At 36.2% G+C, this 13,216-nt stretch overlaps 1 protein-coding gene across 6 annotated transcripts in view; it reads left to right on the top strand.

The window, feature by feature from the left end:
- The window catches only part of RAB11FIP3 (RAB11 family interacting protein 3), a 247,074-nt gene that overhangs the window by 199,859 nt on the left and 33,999 nt on the right, over positions 1-13,216 (top strand). For all 6 annotated transcript variants that reach the window (XR_004541136.1, XM_033963921.1, XM_033963922.1 and 3 more), the window contains 2 exons: positions 1,516-1,619; positions 3,473-3,613. Coding sequence is in view for 5 of the 6 variants with exons in the window: in XM_033963921.1 (XP_033819812.1) it covers positions 1,516-1,619; positions 3,473-3,613 (245 nt within the window). In the remaining variant the exon portion in view is untranslated. The remainder of the gene's footprint in view (positions 1-1,515; positions 1,620-3,472; positions 3,614-13,216) is intronic.

Here is a 13,216-nt window from a genome sequence, read left to right as displayed (position 1 = left end):
AATCTCGAGTTTTCTACCTCAGAAGAGAGTTAACAATCTTATTCATCTGTCAGAGAGTCTCCTCCCTACTACATATTACTGCATGTAATATTTTACACCTTCTGGGTTACATGGCCTCCACAGTTCGTTACATCTACACTTCAGAGAGAATGTAAGAATAGCCTTACTGGGTCAGATCAAAGGTCCATCTAGCCCAGTAGCCCATTCTCACAGTGGCAAATCCAGGTCACCCAAAAATTAGTAACAATCCATGCTACCGACCCCAGTAGCCGGTCCTCATGGTCGCCAATCAAGGTCACTAGTACCTGGCAAAAAAAAACAAATAGTAGCAACATTCCATGCTACCAATCCAGGGCAAGCAGTGGCTTCCCCCATATCTGTCTCAATAGCAGACTATGGACTTTTCCTTCAGGAAATTGTCCAAACCTTTCTTAAAACCAGCTCAATAGACAGGCCTCAATCGACTCACTTCTCCCAGTGGACTTAGGCCACCTGATCTGTTTCTCTACTAATACTAGTGGCCTTAGAGCTTCTCACCTCCTTACAGTGGTAGAAGCTTTTAACCAATCTGTCCAGGGGCCTTTTCTTCCAGTTTTCACCCCCCCAAACTGCTTACTACAGACAATTCTATAGTAGACAGGGGAGTCCACCTTGATGGCCTACAAACCCAGGGTGTCTAGAGAAGAAAATAAACAGCAGTCAATTAAGGCACACAAAACCAGTAAAGGAACAGCAAAAGAACAGAAGAGAAATATTAAAGGGGGGAGAAGACAAAAAGAAGAGGCGAGGGGATAGAAAAAGGAACTAAGGTGAAGAAGGAAGCAGCCAGTGGCAAATGGACTTGGCAGTAACTGTCCTAACTTAGAGAAAAAGCTGCTGCTCAGATCCATGTTAAAATACACCGAAGATTTCCATACAGATTCAGATTACCAGTTAGCAACTTTTAAAGCAAAATTACAAAACCAGTGACGTTGGATATATGTTATGCAACATTTATCTTTAGAAACCCTACATGTAACAAAAGATATTCCGCAATCATTTTGACTTTGTTCTGCAATCCCATTCTCCTTAATTTATTCATCATTATTTTCTTATTTGAACATGCAGTTTGCTTTATAAGCAATGCATAAACCTGTAAATAAATATGAAACTAAAAAGTGATCTTTCTTTTAAACTTCTGCTTGCTTCTGGTCCATTTCATGTCTTAGTATCTCTGAACTTGAATGTCTCTTTGCATCTCTTTCTTCATCTTAGCCTGCTAACAGGATTCCCCCATTATTGTAGTGATCTTTCTCAACTCTTCACTGCAACAGCCAATGTGTGGTCCACTGTGAACCTGCTTCAGTTTCCTGGGGCTGGGAGAAGCAAAATATCCCATTTTCAGCAACCCTCTTGCCCCCCTTTCCCTCTCCAATAATCAGTGCTTTTGATGCTAATAGCCTTGGTTCACTGATTTGCCAGGGAAGTCTTCTGAGCTCCCTACTCAGCCTGAATCCCTGTGTTTGTGTTTTGCAGGTAATCTTCCTGGAGAAGAGAGTATCAGAGCTGGAGAAAGATACAGCTGTCAATGGAGAGCAGCAGAGTCGCTTGAAGCAGGAAAACTTGCAGCTGGTGCACAGGTGAGTTGTTAACTCTTTTTTAATGTGTACAGCATTTATCAGGAAGCCAGGCAGCCATCATACCAAGGCAGATAAAACCAAGGATTGAACAGCTGTGAAGGGTGGGGAAGGAGAACCAAGCGGTAAGGGGCTAAAACAATGCCGGAGTATTTCTCTGACTGTCATATTAAAATTAAATATTTTTTTGTTATGAATTTTTTTCCCTGGTCCCTGTAGCTCTGTTATACCAGGATTCTTATAAGTGCATTAGTTGCATTGGATATGAGAGAAGATAAACAGGTTGAAGGCTCATCAGTTCTTCCATAGCAGGAACTCTGTGCTGCTTTATAAAGTGAGTTCTACCAAATTCTGACTGTCAGGACTTATTATGTCAACAAATCAAAAACAAACAAGCATGTCTAGTCATAGATCAGTATAAAAGATATTTAGGCAGCAGTCCGTCTGGGGAGGGAATTACCTGGAAGCTGTAGGCCCAAAGCAGAGAATTAATCACAGGTGGGGGGGAAATGTCCAGCATTATTACCAGCAAATGTCGTGCACTATTAAAGGATGAAACGTAAATTTGCTTTTTGTATTAGACTAGCTGACACCTGCTGAAATTCACTTTTCTGGCTTCTCCTAAGTTACATCTGTCCCTCTTTTCCTTCTCAGTCCCAAAGCAGCATAAACCCAGCACTCTCTCAGTCCCCTCTCTTTGCCCTTACCAGTCTTTCTCCGAGTCCCCTTTTCCTGTGTGAGTGCAGATAGAGAGCCGTTTTGAATCAGCTCTTCCTTTCTTCTCCCTTTCTGCTCTCCTCCTTCCCCTTTCCCTTGCATCTCCTCTCACACTACCAGAACCTAGTCCTGGTCTGTCTTCTTCAGTGGGTTCAACATTAGCAGCTCCAGTGTTGTCACAATGGAATGTGTTTGTTTATTCCAGCAGAACCCTGGTGGAACCTTGCTGGCCCCTTCAGCAAGTTGCGCTCCATGGTATTCATTTCTGTATTCAGCATGTCATGTTTAATGGTAGGAGTCTGTTTGGAAAAGGGATCATATAAGGGTAATGCACACATGCATTCCTATCCCAAGAATAGCAAATGGATGTCATCTAGCACACTACTTAAGGAGATTTTAGAATTTGGAACAGAAACCTATAAATTATTGCATGCTGATTTCTGAAAAGGGACATTTCCTTGGAAATAATTCCCTATTTTCTGAATTGTATAGGGTAATGGGAATTTGATAAACTGCCTTGCTGTAGTACAACCAATGCAGTTTACATGTTAAATTCAGGTATTTTCTCTATCCCTAGTGGGCTTACAGTCTTAGTTTTTGGGCATGGGAGGGTTAAGTAACTTGCCCAGAGTCACAAAGAGCTGCAGTGGGAATCAAATCTAATTCCCCAGATTCTCAGGCCACTGCACTAACCATTAGACTACTCTTCCACGTTTCTTTCACTTCAGCTCGATATTTTATTCAGAGCAATACTGAAAAATTTATTTTTTTGTGTCAGCACTTGTGATGTGACATAACTAACCAAGTATAACTCTCTGTAAGTTTATGTCCTAAAATTAATCAAATAACACATCTGGTTAACTTTAGACCAATATTTTCAATGGGGCCAGCTTAACTGGATAATTTTTTTTGAACATCTGGATAAACTTATCCAAATCAGTTATCTGGATGTCATGGCTGAATATCAGTCCCAGGAATGAAGAGCAAGCCCCGGTGGGGCTATTTCATGGGGCCAGATTAACTGGATAAATATATCCAGTTAAATGTATGTCACGGCTGAAAATATCTGTCTCTGGTATGAATGGTATTACTCTGGAACACTGGCTGAAGTACAAATGGGTTCATTTTGTTTTTTGAAGAGCCAATGCCCTGGAAGAACAGCTGAAGGAGCAGGAGGTAAAAGCAGAAGAAAGCCTCTGTGAGGAGATCCGAAAGCAGAAGGAGATCCTGAGCAGGATGGAGAGAGAGAAGAGCATAGCAATTGAAAACCTTCAAGCCAGGTACAGCGATGTGCAGTCTCCTCACGCCATTAATGTTGACAACTAAGGAAAATTCCTCTAGAATACAAAACCCATGAAAATGGGGAGGGGGGAAGTCCAAACATTTTATTCAACATTATCATTTCAGTATAAGTGAAAGCGGTGGAGATAGAAACAAGGTTCAAAGAAGAGCGACCAGGATGATAAAGGCGATGGAACTCCTCTCATATGAGGAAGACTAAAACAGTTAGGGCTCTTCAGCTTGTAAAAGAGACGGCTAAGGGGAGAGATGTTTGAAGTCTACAAAATCCTGAGTGGAGTAGAATGGGTACAAGTGGATTGATTTTTTTTCACTCCATCAAAAAGTACAAAGACTAGGGAACATTCGATGAAGTTACAGGGAAATACTTTTAAAACCAATAGGAGGAAATTTATTTTCACTCAGAGAATAGTTAAGCTGTGGAATGCATTGCCAGAGGTTATGGTAAGAGCGGATAGCGTAGCTGGTTTTAAGAAAGGTTTGGACAAGTTCCTGGAGGAAAAGTCCATAGTCTGTTATTGAGAAAGACATGGGGGAAGCCACTGCTTGCCCTGGATCGGTAGCATGGAATGTTGCTACTCCTTGGGTTTTGGCCGGTACTAGGGACCTGGATTGGCCACCATGAGAACAGGCTACTGGGCTTGATGGACCATTGGCCTGATCCAGTAAGGCTATTTTTATGTTCTTAAATAATTATCAATTAGATTATTATTTTTTCATTTTAGAAGAGCCAACTGTAGAGACATACAGTGGAAATCTCTTGTCCTTTAGGCAAGCTCTTTGTTAAAAGATTTTGTTCACTGCTTAGTGGGATTTAGTGTAGATGCCTCCTTCATTGGATATAAATGAAGAGGTGAGTTCCAAAACCTGTTAAGTACAAAAAGCTGTTCTCTAGATATAAGCAAGTTTTTATTTTCAAGAATTCTTGCCAACATAGGAAAATTATTTTCACTGATTTATTGCAAATTTCAGACATCCTCTGGCTATCTATAAAGACAGACTGTTTCTGATGTGAACTCATTTTTGAAAAATATGCACCTAAAAAGATTTGTAGCTCACCTCTTCAAATACTGTTCTGCAAAGGAAGGGCTTAGAAGAATAATTTCATAAAAGAGAGGCCTATATGCAATATCAAAAAAGGCCTTTTTTTATAAAGACAACACAGGAATCTATGTGTCTTTTTAAAATGGGCTCCAAAAATGACTATACCAAAACCAAAATGATCTGCTTAAAACATACAACTGGCTGAATAAATTATTCACTGGCTGAAGCAATCGGCTATAAGCTTTAACCTACAGTGACCCCCCAGAAGCACACACATTTACATCTGCTTCAAATGAGTAAATGTGAATATGTACTCTGTACCCCGCATTCTATAACAAGTCGCCTAATAAAGTGCCTTTTGCTTGCTTAAATTTATACAATCCTACTATTCATGTGGGTAAGTGTTCACTTAAGTCTGAAAATAATAATAGTGCGCCTAATCGATCTTCTGGATTTACACCCTAAAATGGCTTGGTGCAAAAATAAAAGGGAGATGCACACAAGGGAGAGGCATAGGCATGTCATAGGCGAGGCAACATTTATGTGGGTTACTTATAGAATATTGTAATCTATGCATGTAAATTCTGCATTTAGTTGTGCATACTTATGCCAGTTGTAAATTGTACGTCAGTGTGCTTGCCTAGTTTTCAACAAGATTACCTAAAACATGTAAGTGCTCTCATAGGAGAGAGGTTCTCAACCCAGTCCTCAGGACATACCAAACCAGTCTGGTTATAGTTTATTTAGCAATTTTTATTGAACAAATAAAATAACCATACAGATGAACCAATAGCAATCAAATTATTAAATTTTTAACATTTTCAAATTTCTTCCCTACATCCCTTCCTTCCCCAACCCTATCCGATGTATCTCCCATTCTATCCATCCCATGCCCTTCCCTCTCCATAGATTAAATCATAAGGCATAAAATTCTCCATCTATTTCACAAGAGGTTTTGATTCTTATAATCTCTCATGACAAAAGCAACAAGTCCCTTCTCTTTCCATAAACTCTCACTGTACTTTATACCATCAGCAGCATCTAGCACCATTCGATAGTGAAAAGAAGGAACATCAGGCTGAATCCATTATTGTAATAAGCACTTCTTCCCTACTTTTCCAGCTTAGAAACATAGAAACTGACGGCAGAAAAGGGCCATGGCCCATCTAGTCTGCCCACACCAATGACCCACCCCTAACTCCCTCCGTGAAGAGATCCCACGTGCCAATCCCATTTTTTCTTAAAATCTGACATGCTGCTGGCCTCAATCACCTCCAGTGGAAGACTATTCCAGCGATCAACCACTCTTTCGGTGAAGAAATATTTTCTGGTGTCACCATGAAATTTCCCACCCCTGAGTTTCAACGGATGCCCTCTTGTTGCCGTGGGACCTTTTATTTTTTTTTTTTAAATTTTATTTATTGAATTTTTCAATTTTTACAATGTTTGAAATTCAAGTGATATAATTAATTACTATATATCATTGTATCTATCATTAATACAACTTAATTTATAAACAGTATATATTATATATATTCAAAAGTTATACATCCCTCCCCTTTTTCCAATTAATGATTCTAAAAATTATACATGTCCCTCCCCTTTTCTATATAAGTATTATAATTGTGCTAAGAAATTTAATCATTAGAATAATTAGTCAATGGTTGCCAAATTTTATTGAAATTATGAATGTTCCCGTGTTGTAATGCTATTACTTTTTCCATTTTGTATATATGACAGACAGAGTTCCACCAGAACGTATAATTTAATTTGGTATAGTCTTTCCAATTCTGAGTTATTTGTTGCATGGCGACTCCTGTCAATATTAATAGTAGTTTATTATTGTTTACTGAGATCGGACTCTGAGTTCTCATTGCAGTTCCAAATAATACAGTGTCATATGAGAGTCCTACATGATTTTCTAGTAATTTGTTAATTTGGGGCCAAATCATATTCCAAAAGGCATTTACACAGGGACAAAAAAAAATTAGATGATCTAACGTCCCTATTTCTATTTTACAATGCCAGCATCTATTGGATCTAGTATTATCTATCTTTTGCAAGCGCGTAGGGGTCCATAACACTCTATGTAATAAAAACATCCATGTTTGACTCATAGATGCTGACTTTGTAGATCTTAATCTCCAGGACCAAAATCGTGGCCATTGAGACGCAGAAATTGTCTGTCCAATCTCAATACTCCAAATATCCTTAAGACCAGTTTTCTTTTTTTTATTTAAAAATCCATATATCAATTTGTACCATTTTGCGGCTTGGTGACCCAAGAAATCCGCCTGGAAACATAAAACCTGCAGACTATATTGAGTATTAAGATTTTTCCATTCAGGGAACCCTACCTGAATGGCCTGCTTCAATTGCATCCATTTAAAATATTGTGATTTATTTAAGCCAAATTTATTTTGCAATTGTGAAAAACTAAGCAGTGAACCTTCTGAAATGACATCATTTAATGTTCGTATACCTGCACTTATCCATTGTTTCCAGACGATCTTAAATCCGCCAATTTTGATCCTGGAGTTTACCCAAATAGATTGATTTAGTGATTTACAAATTGGATCTGGTGATAGGTTATTTATATATCTTAATGTTTTCCAAGTGTCTAATAATATTCTGTTTTCTTTGTATCTTCTGGGCATTGTTATACTAATTAAATGATCTAAATGTAATGGGAACAGGAGCCGCCATTCTAAATATAGCCAATCTGGTACATTCTCCATGAGATCTGGGAGGATCCAATACATACCCTGTCTTAGAATATAGGCTTGATGGTACCTATAAAAATTTGGAAAATTTACCCCTCCCTCCATAATTGGTCTTTGTAAAGATACTAAAGCAATTCTGGGTCTTTTCCCAAACCAAACAAATTTTGTAATAATATTGTTTAATTTTTTATAAAAGGACCCCTGAAAAAATATTGGTATCATACTCATTTGATAACAAACTACAGGCAATATCATCATTTTAATTGTTTGAATTCTTCCCCACCATGAAAGATGTAAAGGATTCCATTGTTCACACATTTCTGTAATTTTTTTCAATAAAAGTTTTTCATTTTCTTTGACTGTATCATCAATTGTATTTTTGATCATAATTCCTAAATATTTTAATCCTTCCTCTTTCCAAATAAATGAATATGAATCAAATAATCCTTTGGTGCAGTGAACATTAATTGGAAGAATTTCTGATTTACTCCAATTAATTTTATATCCAGAGAATTTTCCAAATTCCTCTAGAAGATTAAGTAAATTTGGAATAGTAATCCCCGGTTCTCTCAAATATAATAAGATATCATCTGCATATGCAGAAAGTTTATATTCCCAGTAAGAAAATGGGATTCCCCTTATCTCCTTAGTTTGATTAATTGCAATTAACAAGGGTTCTAGAACAATATCAAAAAGTAAGGGAGACAAAGGACATCCTTGTCTAACTCCCCTTTGCAAATTAAATTTATCTGATAAATTGTTATTTATATATAATCTTGCACCAGGAGAGCTATACAATGTCTGAATCATTTTAATAAAACCGGGTCCTATTCCAAACCATTCTAGAGATTGATACATAAATTTCCATTCTACTCTATCAAATGCTTTTTCTGCATCCAAAGATAGCATAAAAGTTGGATCATTCATATTTTTTGCTAAATTTAAAGAGTGAAATGCTAATCTGGTGTTATGTGATGAGTGTCTTTTAGCAATAAATCCTGTTTGATGTACATCAATAATGAAAGGAAGAGCTTTTGCCAATCTTATTGCTAGTACTTTAGAAATTAATTTACCATCTACATTTAATAAGGAAATAGGCCTGTAATTTGAAACCAAGGTAGGATCTTTGTTTGGTTTTGGTAAGACAATAATTAATGAATCAGCCATAGTACCTGATATATTTCCATTATTCATTTGATATTGATACAATTTTAATAGATATGGTAAAATAATGTTTTGAAATGATTTATAAAATTCAACCGTATAACCATCACCACCCGGAGCGGATCCAACTCTAAGAGACTTCAATGCTGATTCTATTTCTTTTAAAGATATAGGTTCTTCTAAACTTCTTTTTATATGATCTGGAACATTTGGTCCAATAAATGAATTTAAAAATTTTTGTCCATCTTGTTCTTTATTTTTATAAGATTCAGAAGAATATAAATCTTTATAAAAATCAAGAAATTGTCTTAAAATGTCTTTATTGTTAGTGTGTGTATTACCTTGTATATCTTTAATTGCAATAATCTTGGATTTTCTTTTTTTTTGCTTTAAGGAAATTTGCCAATAATTTTCCAGCTTTATTTGAATTTCCGTAAAATTGAACTTGTCTATTAAATAAATCTTTTCTCACAAATTGAGAAGAAATCTCATTATATTTAACTTTTAATTTTAATAAATCTTGTAATGTTTTATTTTCCCATTTTTCAATTAATTTATTTTCTAATAATTTAATTTGTTTTCCTAATTCAAGAAATTGTTTTTTATGTTGTTTATTAATATATGCTGAGTATGAAATAATATTCCCTCTCATTGTTGCTTTAAAAGCGTCCCATAAAATCTCAGCATTAATATTATCTGAATCATTAATTTGAAAAAATTCTTGTATTTTTAATTTAAATTCTTCGAGAAAATTTGAATCCGCTAAAAAAATATTATTAAATCTCCAAATTGAATTTAAATGTTCAATATCATAATTTTGAAGATTAATCCACACACCAGCATGATCCGAAATTATAATAGGATCTATAACTGCTTTTATCACACGCTGCGCTAGGTTATTAGAAACAAATATATAATCAATTCGTGAAAAGGATTTGTGGACCTGAGAACAAAAAGAAAATTCCTGATCATTAAAATGAAGAATACGCCATATATCTACTAAATCACAAGATTGAATCAAATTATCTAAGCCTAATGATTTCATAATTCTACTTGGTTTTTAATCCAAAATTGGATCCATTACAGCATTGAAATCTCCTGCTACTATTAAATTAGATGTAGCCAGTGGTAAAAGTAATTGTTGAATTTGTTTGAAAAACTCCATTTGATTCGTATTAGGAGCATATAAATTGAATAAATTCATGGTTGTATTTCCCAGATCCATTTCGACATGCACCCATCTACCTAAGGGGTCATAATTTATTAATTTGAAATTCGCATTGCATTTTTTGTTTATCAGAATAGCCACTCCAGCTTTTTTCTTTAAAGCCGGTGCAAATAAACATTTAGAAATCCAACCCCCAGATAATTTTTTAGATTCAGTTTCAGAAAGATGGGTCTCTTGTATGAAGTAGATATCCGCATTTTGATTTTTAAGGAACGATAATATTTTCTTTTTCTTAATAGGATGATTTAAACCATTGACATTCATAGAATAAATTTTTATATCCATCTTATTTATCATTAAATTTTAACCAATATTCTATGATAATATACATGATTAGATCTCAGCACAATTAATATATATTGATTCCCATTCCCACCCTCTATTTTCCCTCCCGACCCTCCCACTATCAATGTTTGTCCTGGAACACACATTGGTCATGCAAAACCTAAATCCCCTCCCCCAGGCAACTAATCATTCATAAAAATATTCTCTAATTCAATACATTTCATATTTCTTTATCCACCTTATTATTCATTTAAACCTTCATTAAATCCCCTTGTATATTATAGTTCATATCAAATTTAATTTGATAAATCATATTAATCTTTTCAAGTCTTAGATATAAATAATATATTACCCTTCAATAAATTAAATATATTTCATATATAGTTCTAATTTCATATATTCAAATTAGATATATCTATTCCTATATATATAATATATATAATAATAAATATTTTAGTAAATCATTTTATATATTTGAAAATCATCATTTATAGTATCGTAATATGTATAGATAAATATTTATATCAAAAAGATTTTATAATTAATACCTATGTTATAATAATTTCCCATTTATTTAACCGAATCCAAAAAAATTTTTCCATTAATATTAGCAGACCTTTTAGAAAAAAGATATTTTCCTCCACCTGGACACGGCCTGTGACATATTTGAACGTCTCGATCATGTCTCCCCTCTCTCTGCGCTCCTCAAGTGAATATAGCTGCAACTTATCCAGCCGTTCCTCATACGGGAGATCCTTGAGTCCTGAGACCATCCGGGTGGCCATTCTCTGAACCGACTCAACTCTCAGCACATCTTTGTGGTAATGTGGCCTCCAGAATTGTACACAGTATTCCATGGATCTGTACAATGGCATTGTGCCCAACAACAACATTTTCCCTTTCACAAATGATTCAAATGCCAGTTTTACTCCCAACAGGAAACCCCAAAAAGAGAGTGGAATAACCCTACATAATACTTGTCCCAAAAACTTCTGTATACCCTTCCAGAGACATTAAACTTATAAGCCATGCATAAACCTGTAAATAAATGTGAAACTAAAAAGTGACTTTTCTTCTTTTAAACTTCTGCTTGTTTCTGGTCCATTTCGTGCCTTAGGGCTCCTTTTATGAAGCCGCGTTAGCAGTTTAACGCGCATAATGGTGCGCGCTAATTTGTCAGCCGCTGCCGCCTCCTCGTGAGCAGGCGGTAGTTTTTCGGCTAGCTGGGGGGTTAGCGTGCGCTAAAAATGTGCGTGTGATAAAGCCGCTAACGCGGCTTCGTAAAAGGAGCCCTTAGTGTCTCTGAACTAGAGGTCTGCACGGGACGGAGATTGCAGGAATCCCGTGGGAATTCCCCATAACCCACAGGACTCCCACGGGAACCCCCCTCTGGCCCAAGGGACTCCCACGGGGACCCTCTCTAGCCAACGGGACTCCCACAGGGATGGAAGGCTTTGGAAGAAGGGTTCGTCCATATAATATAATAGACACATCAGCCTTAGTAAAAGAGGGGGTTTATAAGTTAATTACCTGAACAGAAAACAAAAAAAGGGTTCCACCAAAGAGATTCCACAAGGAAAACAGCAAAAGAAACTGTGGAATTGATGATCCTGTCAAAAGTAATTGCTGCTTTTTATGGGGACAGGCGGGGATGGAGTTAATTCCTTGCGGGGATGGGTGGAGACGGAGAGGATCCTGACGGGGACGGGCGGGGATGGGTGGGATTTCTGTCCCCGTGCAACTCTTTACTCTGAACTTGAATGTCTCTTTGCATCCCTTTCTTCCTCTTAGCCTGCTAACAGGATTCCCCCATTGTTGTAGTGATCTTTCTCAACTCTTCACTGCAACAGCCAACGTGTGGTCCACTGTGAACCTGCTTCAGTTTCCTGGGGCTGGGAGAAGCAAAACATCCAATTTTCAGCAGCCCTCTTGCCCCCAACCAAAGAACCCTCATCCGACCCACATTTGAGACAGAGGAGATGCAACTTGATTAGCTTTATAGGCTTGAATTTGTGAAATGTAAGCCCTATGAATGACTCTAAAATGGCATTCTCTTAATAAAGCACTATACACTATTGTTGACTTTGAAAATTATCCCAGGACTACTACCCATGGACCTTTACACTTTCTAATTCATATGAATACTTTCTTGAAACAAAAAAGTGTGCACTTTGTAAAAATCAAAAATATGTGGATAATTCCAGTCCCTGCCCCTGGACACACACTGCCTTTTATAGGTAAAAGTACACATGAAATGGCACCACCCATGTATAGAGCAGGTGGTTTTATGAAAGCTGATTTGTTGCTTAAAGAACTATTTTACCCACAGAAATAACTTTGAAAATCACCTTGATTACAGTGTAAATTCTGAGCAAAGTCCCAATGGGAAGGAAATAAAAGGATTTTTTTCCTCATCAAGCAGACTGTGGGGTGCAGACAGTAATCAGATGGATTGGCAGATTCTGTGTATGACAGTGGGGTTTTGGGTATTAGTCTGACTGATAGTTTTGCTCAACATTTTAACATATATCCCTCAGACTTTGCACAGTTTATTAAATAAGTGCTATGATTCTTTTGTCAATGAGCTGTTCTTAACATGCATAATAGGTTTCTGAGAATCAGGCCACTGTTAATTTATTTTATTTATTTACTTATTTTTTTTTTTTTTAATCTTTATTCATTTTCAAAAATTACAAGTGTACAACAATCATTCATAAATATCTTAATTAATCACTTGACATTCTTATTTGCAATATTCCAAATAAATAATTATATAAGAAGCCCACCCCTCCCACCCATATACTAATAAATAACAATTATCAATTATTATCCTTCATAATCCCCCCCCCTTTATCTTCTCCAATATTTAGGTGTTTAAGATGTCTGATCACCAGAATAAATCGTCAGTGGCCCCAAAATCTTTTTAAACTTATTATAATTGCCTTGTTGTAGAGCAAATACCCTTTCCATTTTATGACACACTGAATTCCACCAAAAAGTATAATTCAGTTTAGTATAATCTTTCCAATTCCCTGTAATCTGCTGAATGGCAACCCCTGTTAATATTAATAAAAGTTTATTATTATTCACTGAAATTTGAAATTATTTACTTATTTTAAAAATTTGTCACCCACTTAAAA

The sequence above is a fragment of the Geotrypetes seraphini genome, chromosome 11 (genome assembly GCF_902459505.1).
Source record: "Geotrypetes seraphini chromosome 11, aGeoSer1.1, whole genome shotgun sequence".
Classification (NCBI taxonomy): domain Eukaryota; kingdom Metazoa; phylum Chordata; class Amphibia; order Gymnophiona; family Dermophiidae; genus Geotrypetes; species Geotrypetes seraphini.
The sequence above is the reverse complement of the archived record's forward strand: the minus strand, read 5'-3'. Positions and strand labels throughout refer to the sequence as shown.